This window comes from Pristiophorus japonicus, chromosome 8 (genome assembly GCF_044704955.1).
Source record: "Pristiophorus japonicus isolate sPriJap1 chromosome 8, sPriJap1.hap1, whole genome shotgun sequence".
NCBI classification, from domain to species: Eukaryota; Metazoa; Chordata; class Chondrichthyes; family Pristiophoridae; genus Pristiophorus; species Pristiophorus japonicus.
Genome location: NC_091984.1, coordinates 182,103,007 through 182,116,351, shown reverse-complemented (window position 1 = coordinate 182,116,351; position 13,345 = coordinate 182,103,007). Strand labels below are relative to the sequence as shown.

The following is a 13,345-nucleotide window of genomic DNA, read 5'->3' as shown; positions in this document are numbered from 1 at the left end:
ATGTTATTACACACTAATTAGATAACTGTCAGTACAGGTCAAATGAATCGTATTACACAGGTCCTTCATTACAGGTCTGCCAGTATAGGCTTCTCTTCCACCTACAACCCATGGTCTTAAAACCCAATCTTGGCGATATCTGATCACAACTTCCATCCTAGTCAACCCTGGTGGTGTCATACACTGCAGACCTTAGATTTTCACCCAACCTTCTCGGTGTAAAAAAAGATACTAATAGGGGACCCAATAGTCATTAGACTAGCACAGTGCGTGAATGTACAGCAGCGATTAAATTCCTGAAAATGCAGAGAGTGCGATGTTTCTTACAACTTAACAGGGCTCGGAAGTCTCAGATCAGAATATTTATTGATTGTCGGGATAACGCCAGTAATACATGCAGACCAAGGAACTCCATGGCAACAGGTCATCTCCTGCAAGTGTCACGGTTACCAGGAGAGGGCAACAAATCCAGGCTAATCTCGCCCATGATTCATGACCTTGCTCGACAGAAGAGGAGCTGCCAGACAATAGGAATTTAATTTACATGATATTTCAGGAATTTATTTGACAAAGCCTGGATGCCATTAAAACTGGAATTGCTGAAAGCCAAGCAGTGAAACTGGCAGAGTTATCCGCTCCATTCAAACAAGGGAGTCATATTTCCAGAATCGAAGGATTCCTCATTTGGTAAAGTATTAAAACAGAGTGTGCAGAAAGCCAATCAACGGTGTCACATTCCTCCTCCTGCCCTAAAGTTAAGGGATTAAGGTTGCACAGTCACTAATGAATAGGTCGGAGATGCAGACTCCCTGAACTGGGACGGGCTCAAACACAGAAATCTGCTAAAGGACGGGAGAAAATAAGCAAAAAGGTGGTCGCTAGCTGGAGGTTTTTTGTGGACCTCTTTCCAATACAGCAGTGAAGCAGGGAGGACCCACTGCAAGCTTGTCCCCAGGTTTGTACTAAATGAGCTGATCTCAGCCAGCACAACAGGAAGGGATCCAGAGTTGACCACAGCGGCCTAATCCGTGGAAAGGAGTAAAGACTGAATGAAGTCTGGCACCTGATCACTGGCCAGTGACTGCTGCTGGAACCTGTTGGGACAGGATGTGACCACTGCTCCCCTCCAACTTCCCGCCTGGAATGGGTGGGAAGTCAGCCAGCAGCATTTGAACAAGGATATGATCAGGCTACCTGGAACCCCTGGGCCAGAGGAGGACAGGATCAGGCCTGTGGGAACTCTGGGGCAGATGAGGACAGGCTCACACATGAAGGATGGTCCCTTGGGACAAGGTAGCGATGGACTGTCTCAGCAACGAGAGATGGCGGCGAGAGAATTAAAGATTCATTTGCCACAAGTTAGGGAAGACTTGATGTGGCTGATGAAGCTCCATTGAAACTTTCAGTGACTGGGAAAGTTACAGAGGAGTGTTAGTGAATATAATTGCATGATTGTAGAGTGTCATGTTGAGACCCTACCAGTACATCACAACACTATACTGAGGACCGCACCTAGGTCACTGCAGCCGTCAGTCGTCTCTGCGACACCAGCGTAACTCCAATAGGGAAAGCTGGCTATTGCCATATACCATTAGCATGTGGTGAGCACTGTGGAGTAGAGCACTCAGTGAATACATTGCTGGTAGATGCACAGACATGAAGAAGCACGAGATTCCAACCAGTTGCCCATTATATTAAAATTCATGCTCTTTTGTCCCCTTAATGTTTCCTATAGGTGTTCTAACCCAATTAGGGTTCCATTTATTTATCAGGGTTCCCATGACATAGATTTTCTATATTGAGAATTATGGGAAGATGATGTCACCATGAAGCTGGGGCTGGGGGTGAGAAGGCGGGTCTGTTCACAGTACGGTTATTCCTCGACTCACAGAAACCAAGGTGCATAACACAACGGAGCACAGGGCACTCTGATCAGAGGGTGAAGAAACTCTTACAACTAATGGAATGGAGTCAGACACAACCCAATGAGAGGAATGTCTTCACGGTTAGGATTAGGTTTTTAGTGCCACTTTGATAGTCTGAGGGACAGTGAGGAGAGGCACTTTGTCTAGGTTCAGATTATAGGTTTTCCTTTTCTAATCAGGAAGCAGGAAATGAAGATAAGTTCTCAGTTGCTGACGAAGGTTCCGACAATTACCCTCCGTACAATCACGCTAAAATCCTGCTGAGCACGTCCAGGACAATGATTGATGAGTGGCGCGTGATCGTTGAAGGAAATGGAGCTTCCTGATTGGATGAGAGAGTAAAGCTGCTTTGAGAGATCATATGGGCTTGTAGAGGAGAGTGGTGACATATTTCTTCTTGTAGCGATGGGTAGCACTCAACACCATAACACCATCCTGTGAACAATTAAAAACACTTTAAGAGCAGATGTCAAACTCTGTCACTGGACAATTAATGTAAGAGCTTGGGCACTGTGGTACTAGGTTACATCACCTCGGTCACTGGCCGTGCATCAGCTTGGGCACAAGTGAATGGTCTCCTTTCTCAGACAGGTGTAAAGGGCTTGGTAATGAGCTTCATTCAGTGACTGTGACTCCAAAATAAAATAGATGTAGACGGGGTTCAGAATGTGAGGTGGTGAATATAAAGCATGAAAGGAGGAGGAGTGGGGTACAGAATGGGTGGGGGAAGGAGCAAAATGTGAGGGGGGGGAGAATTGTGCAGAATAGTGGACAGTGGCACATCGTGTATGAAAGCTAGAGTGGGTGTCAGAACGGGAGGGTGGAGAAAAAGAAAGGAAAGAATTTGCATTTATATCGTGCGGGATGTCCTAAAGTACTTTACAGGGATCAACGTAGCAAACAGCAATTAATCTGTTTGGGTGCTTTTGTTTGAGGGATAAATTATTGGTCAGTACACTGGGAGAAGCTCCTGCTTTTCTTCAAAAAAGTACCTTGAATCTTCGAAGTCCACTTGAACAGGTAGACATGGCCTTGGTATAATGTCTCATCCGAAGGATGGCACCACAAACAGTGCAGCAAAGTATCAGGCTAGATTATACTAACAGTCTGTAGTGGGGCTTGAATCCCTGACCTTCTGACTCAGGTGAGAGCTCTCGCACTAATAACAGTTAAGAGCAAACAATGTATGTGAAGGAGTGATGGAGTGATGCATAATGGGAGAGCAGGCGTATAAAGTGAAGGAGGTAGGGTGGGGTACAGAATGGGGGAAGCAAAAGTGTGTAAGGGAGGGAGGCATAGAATGGGGGGAGGGGGTGGGGCGGTAAAGTCTGGAGGGGGTACAGAAAGCATGCGAGTGAGTCAGTGGTGCAGGTGGGAGAGGTTCAAGCTCTCCCGATAATTCTATGATTTCTTTTATTAAACCACTCGTTTCAAAACGAACATGCCTTAGATCACTCGATAGAACACAAACAATGGATGCTGTTCCAGAACTAGTCAGTTCCACAATTCAATCAATCAAACTCGGTAAGTTGGGTTTGCCCTTCTTAATGCTCACCAGGATATTGGACTGATTAATAGTCAAGTTATTGATAGACCAGCAACACATAATTGGAGCTTTTGGCCAACAAGGCTGCTTTTTTTTTGTTTGCTCTATTTGAATTATTAGATTAATGAGTAGAAATGTTTTTATTTGAACCTTATTGTGAAATTCATACGAGAAATAGACCTTTCGAAGTAAGTTCTATTTGCTCTGGTGAGCTCATAACCAAACACCCCCCACCCACCCCCCCGCCAAAAACAAATCCTGCCTCTGACACTGGAGGGAGACAGTGGGTTACAGAACGGAGGGAGGAGTAGGTGGTGGCTCAGATTGGAAGTGAGAGAAGAGGGGGGGGGAGGGGGGTCTAAGTAGATGAATTGAAGAACAAATGAGTTAAACAAATGGTGTCCCCAACAGATTGTGCAATACTGACCTTAATGGACAGAGCATACAGATGGTTCAACATGACGTGGTTTGGCTCCGGCAGCAATGCAGGGTCACACTGTAGGAGCAAACAGAACAGGCTGAGATTAAGGTCTCTAATCTTACCCTCTCGACGGTGACAGTAGGAAACTGGAGACCTGCATTGGGTTACCAGTCTGCAGTGATGCACAGCCCGATACTCAGCTGCTGGGCTCACTTTAGAAGGCCGTTGGTAGAGCACTGGCAATCAGAACACAGCGCAGAAAGACATCCCGTGTGATCCTACCTTACGTACAAAGTATTCACTGGGTCCTGAACTCGGGCTTTGGTTTCTGGGAGAGAACCGTTTTAAGGCCAAACAAGGCGGTGATTTTCACTTCTCTCGGACTTTACAGGGGAAAGCAGGTAAACGGGACCTGAGCAAATAGCTCCAGCACTTGTACACAACCTCAAGTCATATCACACAGAGCGCCCAGCACAGGTACACAGCCTCTGGCTCACGTACAGAGTGCTCAGCAAGTGTACACAGCTTCAAGCTCCCGCGTTGCATGCACACGTACAGTGCCTCAGGCTTACACCTCAGCAGCTGCACACTATACCCAGTATACATGCACATACACCAACGTCAGTGTCCTCGACCAGGGCAACATCCCCAGCATTGAAGCACTGACCACACTTGATCAGATCCGCTGGGCAGGCCACTGTTTGCATGCCAGACACGAGACTCCAAAGCAAGCGCTCTACTCAGGACTCTTTCATGGCAAACGAGCCAAAAATGGGCAGAGGAAATGTTACAAGGACACCTTCAAAGCCTCCCTGATAAAGTGCAACATCCCCACTGACACCTGGAAGTCCCTGGCCAAAGACCACCCTAAGTGGAGGAAGTGCATCCAGGAGGGCGCCGAGTTCCTCGAGTCTCATCGCCGAGAGCATGCAGAAATCAAGCGCAGGCAGCGGAAAGAGCGTGCAGCAAACCAATCCCACCCACCCCTTCCCTCAACGACTATCTGTCCCACCTGTGACAGAGACTGTGGTTCTCGTATTGGACTGTTCAGCCACCTAAGGACTCATTTTTAGAGTGGAAGCAAGTCTTCCTCGATTCCGAGGGATTGCCTATAATAATGATGAGGATGACAGAGCCTCAGGGCACTGGGCACATGTACACAGTGCCAAACCATGGGGGGGTGGGTGGATTTAACCCTATCCGCTCGGCAGAACCCGGGCACATGGGCAGTTAAAATCGCTCAGGTTACTGGCTGGCAGAAAGCCACCCGGATCGCACCATCCACGATTCTATGCTGCTCTCCTGAGCAGGCAACGAGGTTACCTTTCCCACATTGCAATAGTGACTACACTTCAAAAGTACTTCACTGGCTGTAAAGCATGTTGGGACGTGAAAGGCTTTAATGCAAGTCTTTCTTTCAAAGCCAGTGGGGCCCTTTTTTACATATGCATGTCAGGTCAGAGCGAGAAAGTTTTCCCACCAGGTGAAGGCCAGTCAGGAAGAGGCCGAAAAAGGCAACTTGTTTTCTTTCCTTGGTGGATGCAGGAGCGCTCCTCTGGGCCCTGCACAGAAAGATGAGGCCTCCCCAAGCCCAGAGACACCCACCTCATGCCTGCGGACTGCTGTGCAAGTTTCCACCGCTTCTCACTGATTTGGCCGGTGGGATTTAAATGAGGCCCAGGAGTTAAAATAACCCAGGCCTCATTTCTGGAGCAGCCTCAACTCACCAGCCAGAGTTAAAATTGGGGCACATGTATATGGCTTCTGTCTCATGTGCACAGCACCAGGCAGACACACACAGCACCTGGAGTCCAACACAGCTCCTGCTTTCGGCTATCAAAAAGTCTGTTAACTAGGATACTCTGATGCAAAGCTGACCCATCAGATTATGGTTATTTAGCAAATCCAGCAGTGAGCTAAATCTCAACCTACAAACATTCCCTGTAAAGAATCACCACATTGACTGGCATCCAATATTTGCAAAATGAAGAAACGGCAGAGGATTGTACTCACTGAAATGCCAGTGTCCTTGTTGAGAATGACCTGGAGCAGATGTGGTGGCAGAATAGGAGGTGTTTTAATCCTCTCCTCAGGTTTGTACACGTATGGATCCTGATGGTACGGGCCGGGGGGAGAGCTGGACAGATCTGGGGAAAATTAATTGTCAGGTTTACACCAGGATTGAGACGGATGAGAGAAGCTGTGGCAGTATCTAAAGTCATGATATTAGAGAGGAGAAACACAGTGCACAGGGGACTGGGAGAGGCAACTAGAACTAGGATAAAGAGTTCAGAACTAAGAGGGAGCAGACAGGTGGGGGGCAAATGAAAAACTGTCTAAGATAGGTTTGGAGTGCATGTTGGTAAATGCACGTAGTGTGGTAAATAAGGTTGGTGAGCTGCAGGCTCAAGTCGCTACATGGGACGATGATATAGGGGCAAGAAGAGAGGCCTAGCTCAAAGGGGAAGATTGGGAACTTAATACACCTGGATTCAAGGAATTTAGGAAAAATAGGGAAGGAAAAAAAAGAGAGGCAGTGGCAATATTGATCAAATAAACCAATATAGCACCGGAGAGGGATAGTGTAGTTGAGGGGTTAGGGGTTAGAATTGAGAGTGCAGTTATTATGCTACTTACTGGGTGTATACACTATAGGCCAACAAATAGTGGGATGTAGAGAAGCAAATTTGCAGGCAAATTACAGAAATATGCAAGAACTACACAGTAGTGACAATGGGGGACTTCAATTATCCTAATATAGACTGGGATAGTAACAATGTAAAGGGGAAAGAAGGGGAGGAATTCCTGAAATGTGTATAAGCAAACTTTCTTGATCAGTGCGTTTCCAGCCCACTGAGGAAGGAAGCTATACTGGATCTAGCACTGGGGAAATGAAGTGGGGCAAGTGGAACATTTTTCAGTGGGAGAGCATTTGGGGAACATTGATCATATCATCAGGTTTAGAAGGTTATGGAAAAGGACAAGGTACAATCAAGCATAAGAATACTTAACTGGAGATGGGGTAATGTCAGTGAGTTGAAAAGGGATCTGGGCCCAGCTGGATTGGCATCAAAAATTGGTAGGCAAAACAGTAACTGAACAATGGGAGGTCTTCAAAGAGGAAATGGTTCACGCAGAGTGGATACATTCCCATAAGGAGGAAAGGAAGAGCATCTAAAGCTAGAGCTCCCTGAATGACTAAAGATAGAGATAAAAATGAGACAGAAAAAGGAGGCTTCCGACAATTGTACGGTTCATAATACAGTAGAAAACCAAGCTAAATACAGAAAGTACAGGAGGAGATCTAAAAAAGGGAATAAGTGGTGCAAAGAGAGAGTGTGAGAATAGATTAGCGGCTAACATAAAAGGGAGCCCAGAAATCTTTTATAATCACAAAGAGTAAGAGGGTGGTCAAAGGGTAGGGCCATAAAGGAGATCTTTTTGCGGAGGCAAAGAGCATGGCTGAGGAACTAAATGAGTACTTTGCATTTGTCTTCACTAGGGAAGAGGATGCTGCCAATGTAGCAGGAAAGGAGGCAGCAGCAGCTTTTTAAAATGTTTTCATGGGATGTGGGCATCACTGGCAAGGCCAGCATTTACTGGCCATCCCTAATTTCCCTCGAAAAGGTGGAGATGAGCCGCTGCCTTGAACCGCTGCAGTCCGTGTGGTGAAGTTATTCTCAAAGTGCTGTTAGGGAGGGAGTTCCAGCATTTTGACCCAGCGACGATGTAGGAACGGCAATATATTTCCAAGTCAGGATGATGTGTAACTTGGAGGGGAACTTGCAGATGATGGTGTTCCCATCTGCCTGCTGCCCTTGTCCTTCTAGAAACATAGAAAATAGGTGCAAGAGTAGGCCATTCGGCCCTTCGAGCCTGCACCACCATTCAATATCATGGCTGATCATTCCCACAGTACCCCTTTCCTGCTTTCTCTCCATACCCAGTGATCCCCTTAGCCGTAAGGGCCATATCTAACTCCCTCTTCAATATATCCAATGAACTGGCATCAATAACTTTCTGCGGCAGGGAATTCCACAGGTTAACAACTCTCAGTGAAGAAGTTTCACCTCATCTCAGTCCTAAATGGCTTACCCCTTATCCTGAGACTGTCCCCTGGTTCTGGACTTCCCCAACATCGGGAACATTCTACCCGCATCTAACCTGTCCCATCCCATCAGAATCTTATATGTTTCTATGAGATCCCCTCATCCTTCTAAACTCCAATGTATAAAGGCCCAGGTGATCCAGTCTCTCCTCATATATCAGTCCTGCCATCCCAGGAATCAGTCTGGTGAACCTATGCTGCACTCCCTCAATAGCAACAACGTCCTTCCTCAGATTAGGAGACCAAAACTGAACACAATATTCCAGGTGAGGCCTCACCAAGGCTGTGTACAACTGCAGTAAGACCTCCCTGCTCCTATACTCAAATTCCCTAGCTATGAAGGCCAACATACCATTTGCCTTCTTCACCGCCTGCTGTACCTGTATGCCAACTTTCAATGACTGATGAACCATGACACCCAGGTCTCGTTGCACCTCCCCTTTTCCCAATCTGCCGCCATTCAGATAATATTCTGTCTTCGTGTTTTTGCCCCCAAAATGGATAACATCACATTTATCCACATTATACTGCATCTGCCATGCATTTTCCCACTCACCTAACCTGTCCAAGTCATCCTGCAGCCTCCTAGCATACTCCTCACACCGCCACCTAGTTTAGTGTCATCTGCAAACTTGGAGATATTACACTCAATTCCTTCATCCAAATCATTGATGTATATTGGGGTCCCAGCACTGAGCCCTGCGGCACTCCACTAGTCACTGCCTGCCATTCTGAAAAGGACCAGTTTATCCCGACTCTCTGCTTCCTGTCTGCCAACCAGTTCTCTATCCATGTCAGTATATTACCCCCAATACCATGTGCTTTGATTTTGCACAGCAATCTCTTGAGGGGCCTTGTCAAAAGCCTTCTGAAAGTCCAAATACACCACATCCACCGGTTCTCCCTTGTCAACTCTACTAGTTATATCCTCAAAAAATTCCAGAAGATTTGTCAAGCATGATTTCCCCTTCATAAATCCATGCTGACTTGGACTAATCCTGTCACTGCTTTCCAAATGCGCTGCTATTTCATTCTTAATAATTGATTCCAACATTTTCGCCACTAGTGATGTCAGGCTAACCGGTCTACAATTACCTGCTTGCTCTCTCCCTCCTTTTTTAAAAAGTGGTGTTACATTAGCTACCCTCCAGCCCATAGGAACTGATCCAGAGTCGATAGACTGTTGGAAAATGATCACCAATGCATCCACTATTTCTAGGGCCACTTCCTTAAGTACTCTGGGATCAGACTATCAGGCCTCGGGGATTTATCGACCTTCAATCCCATCAATTTCCCTCCTAATAAGGATATCCTTCAGTTCCTCCTTCTTACTAAACCCTCGGTCCCCTAGTACTTCCGGAAGGTTATTTGTGTCTTCCTTCGTGAAGACAGAACCAAAGTATTTGTTCAATTGGTCTGCCATTTCTTTGTTCCCCATTATGAATTCACCTGAATCCGACTGCAAGGGACCTACGTTTGTCTTCACTAATCTTTTTCTCGTCACATATCTATAGAAGCTTTTTCAGTCAGTTTTTATGTTCCCGGCAAGCTTATTCTCGTACTCTATTTTCCCCCTCTTAAATAAACCTTTTGTCCTCCTCTGCTAAATCCTAAATTTCTCCCAGTCCTCAAGTTTGTTGCTTTCTCTGGCCAATTTATATGCCTCTCCCTTGGATTTAACACTATCCTGAATTTCCCTTGTTAGCCACAGTTGAGCCACCTTCCCAGTTTTATTTTTACTCTAGACAGGGATGTACAATTGCTGAAATTCATCCATGTGATCTTTAAATGTTTGCCATTGCCTATCCACCGTCAACCCTTTAAGTATTATTTGCCAGTCAATTCTAGCCAATTCACGCCTCAATCCATCGAAGTTACCTTTCCTTAAGTTCAGGACCCTAGTTTCTGAATTAACTGTGTCACTCTCCATCTTAATAAAGAATTCTAACATGTTATGATCACTCTTCCCGAAGGGGCCTCGCACAACAAGATTGCTAATTAGTCCTTTCTCATTACACATCACCCAGTCTAGGATGGCCAGCCCTCTAGTTGGTTCCTCGACATATTGGTCTAGAAAACCATCCCTAATACACTCCAGGAAATCCTCCTCCACCGCATTGCTACCAGTTTGGTTAGCCCAGTCAATATGTAGATTAAAGTCGCCAGTGATAACTGCTGTACCTTTATTGCACGCATCCCTAATTTCTTGTTTGATGCTGTCCCCATCCTCATTACTACTGTTTGGTGGTCTGTACACAACTCCCACTAGCGGGTTTCTGCCTCTTGGTATTCCGTAGCTCCACCCATACAGATTTCACATCAACCAAGCTAATGTCCTTCTTTACTATTGCATTAATTTCCTCTTTAACCAGCAACACTACCCCAACCTCCTTTTCCTTTCTGTCCATCCTTCCTAAATGTTGAATATCCCTAGATGTTGAGTTCCCAGCTTTGGTCATCCTGGAGCCATGTCTCCCTGATACCAATTACATCATATTCGTTAACTGCTATCTGCGCAGTTAATTCGTCTACCTTATTCCAAATACTCCTCGCATTGAGGCACAGAGCCTTCAGGCTTGTCTTTCGAACACACTTTGCTGTAATGTGGCCCTTTTTGCCTTAGGTTTCTCTGCCCTCCACTTTTACTTTTCTTTCTATCTTTGGTGGAGGTCGCGGGTTTGGGAGGTGCTGCCGAAGAAGCCTTGGCGAGTTGCTGCAGTGCATCTTGTAGACGGTACACACTGCAGCCAAGGTGCGCTGGTGGTGGAGGGAATGAATGTTTAAGGTGGTGGATGGGGTACCAATCAAGCAGACTGCTTTGTCCTAGATGGTGTCAAGCTTCTTGAGTGTTTTTGGAGCTGCACTCATCCAGGCAAGTGGAGACTTGTGCCTTATAGATGGTGGAAAGGCTCTGGGGAGTCAGGAGGTGAAACACTTGCCACAGAATACCCAGCTTCTGACCTGCTCGCATGTGTGTGGCTGTTCCAGTTATATTTCTAGTCAATGGTGACACCCATCCCCCCAGGATGTTGATGGTGGGGTAATTCAGCGCTGGTAATGCCGTTGAATGTCCAGAGGTGGTGGTTAGACTCTCACTTGTTGGAGATAGTCATTGCCTGGAACTTGTGTGGCGCAAATGTTACTTGCCACTTATCAGCCCAAGCCTCAATGTCATCCAGGTCTTGCTGTGTGTGGGCATGGACTGCTTTATTATCTGAGGAATTGCAAATGGCATTGAACACTGTGCAGTCATCAGCGAACATCCCAACTTCTGACCTTATGAGGGAGGTCATTGATGAAGCAGCTGAAGATGGTTGAGCCCAGGACACTGCCCTGAGGAACTCTTGCAATGATGTCCTGGGGCTCAAATGATTGGCCTCCAACAACCACAACCATCTTCCTTTGTGCTAGGTATCACTCCAGCCTATGGAGAGTGTTCACTCTTTGTCCAATTAACTTCAGTTTTACCAGAGCTCCTTGATGCCACACTCGGTCATATGCTACCTTAATGTCAAGGGCATTCACTCTCACCTCACCTCTGGAATACAGTTCTTTTGTCCATGTTTGGACCAAGGCTGTAATGGGATCTGGAGCCGAGTGGTCCTGGCAGAACCCAAACTGGGCATTGGTGAGCAGGTTATTGGTGAGTAAGTGCCGCTTGATAGCATGCCAACGACACCTTCCATCACTTTGCTGACGATTGAGAGTAGACAGACGGGGCAGAAATTGGCCAGATTGGATTTTGTCCTACATTTTGTTGGCAGGACATACCTGGGCAGTTTTCCACATTGTCGCATAGATGCCAGTGTTGTAGCTGCACTGGAACACCTTGGCTAGTTCTGGAGCACAAGTCTTAGAAACATAGAAAATAGGTGCAAGAGTAGGCCATTCGGCCCTTCTAGCCTGCACCGCCATTCAATGAGTTAATGGCTGAACATGCAACTTCAGTACCCCATTCCTGCTTTCTCGCCATACCCCTTGATCCCCCTAGTAGTAAGGACTTCATCTAACTCCTTTTTGAATATATTTAGTGAATTGGCCTCAACAACTTTCTGTGGTAGAGAATTCCACAGGTTCACCACTCTCTGGGTGAAGAAGTTTCTCCTCATCTCGGTCCTAAATGGCTTACTCCTTATCCTTAGACTGTGTCCCCTGGTTCTGGACTTCCCCAACATTGGGAACATTCTTCCTGCATCTAACCTGTCTAAACCCATCAGAATTTTAAACGTTTCTATGAGGTCCCCTCTCATTCTTCTGAACTCCAATGAATACAAGCCCAGTTGATCCAGTCTTTCTTGATAGGTCAGTCCCGCCATCCCGGGAATCAGTCTGGTGAACCTTCGCTGCACTCCCTCAATAGCAAGAATGTCCTTCCTCAGGTTAGGAGACCAAAACTGTACACAATACTCCAGGTGTGGCCTCATCAAGGCCCTGTACAACTGTAGCAACACCTCCCTGCCCCTGTACTCAAAACCCCTCACTATGAAGGCCAACATGCCATTTGCTTTCTTAACCGCCTGTTGTACCTGCATGCCAACCTTCAATAACTGATGTACCATGACACCCAGGTCTCGTTGCACCTCCCCTTTTCCTAATCTGTCACCATTCAGATAATAGTCTGTCTCTCTGTTTTTACCACCAAAGTGGATAACCTCACATTTATCCACATTATACTTCATCTGCCATGCATTTGCCCACTCACCTAACCTATCCAAGTCGCTCTGCAGCCTCATAGCATCCTCCTCGCAGCTCACACTGCCAACCAACTTAGTGTCATCAGCAAATTTGGAGATACGACATTTAATCCCCTCGTCTAAATCATTAATGTACAGTGTAAACAGCTGGGGCCCCAGCACAGAACCTTGCGGTACCCCACTAGTCACTGCCTGCCATTCTGAAAAGTAGCCATTTACTCCTACTCTTTGCTTCCTGTCTGACAACGAGTTCTCAATCCATGTCAGCACATTACCCCCAATCCCATGTGCTTTAACTTTGCACATTAATCTCTTGTGTGGGACCTTGTCGAAAGCCTTCTGAAAGTCCAAATATACCACATCAACTGGTTCTCCCTTGTCCACTCTACTGGAAACATCCTCAAAAAATTCCAGAAGATTTTTCAAGCATGATTTCCCTTTCACAAATCCATGCTGATTTGGACCTATCATGTCACCTCTTTCCAAATGCGCTGCTATGACATCCTTAATAATTGATTCCATCATTTTACCCACTACCGATGTCAGGCTGACCGGTCTATAATTCCCTGTTTTCTCTCTCCCTCCTTTTTTAAAAAGTGGGGTTACATTGGCTACCCTCCACTCGATAGGAACTGATCCAGAGTCAATGGA

At 46.3% G+C, this 13,345-nt stretch overlaps 1 protein-coding gene across 3 annotated transcripts in view; it reads right to left on the bottom strand.

Moving 5' to 3' along the window:
* Window positions 1–349: 349 nt before the first annotated feature.
* Window positions 350–13,345, bottom strand: part of prkab1a (protein kinase, AMP-activated, beta 1 non-catalytic subunit, a) — a 30,191-nt gene continuing 17,195 nt past the window's right edge. For all 3 annotated transcript variants that reach the window (XM_070887637.1, XM_070887636.1, XM_070887638.1), the window contains exons 6-8: window positions 5,906–6,039; window positions 3,899–3,967; window positions 350–2,360 (exon numbers count right to left, since the gene is read on the bottom strand). In XM_070887637.1, coding sequence (XP_070743738.1) covers window positions 2,283–2,360; window positions 3,899–3,967; window positions 5,906–6,039 — 281 coding nt within the window. In that variant the 3' untranslated portion in view covers window positions 350–2,282. The remainder of the gene's footprint in view (window positions 2,361–3,898; window positions 3,968–5,905; window positions 6,040–13,345) is intronic.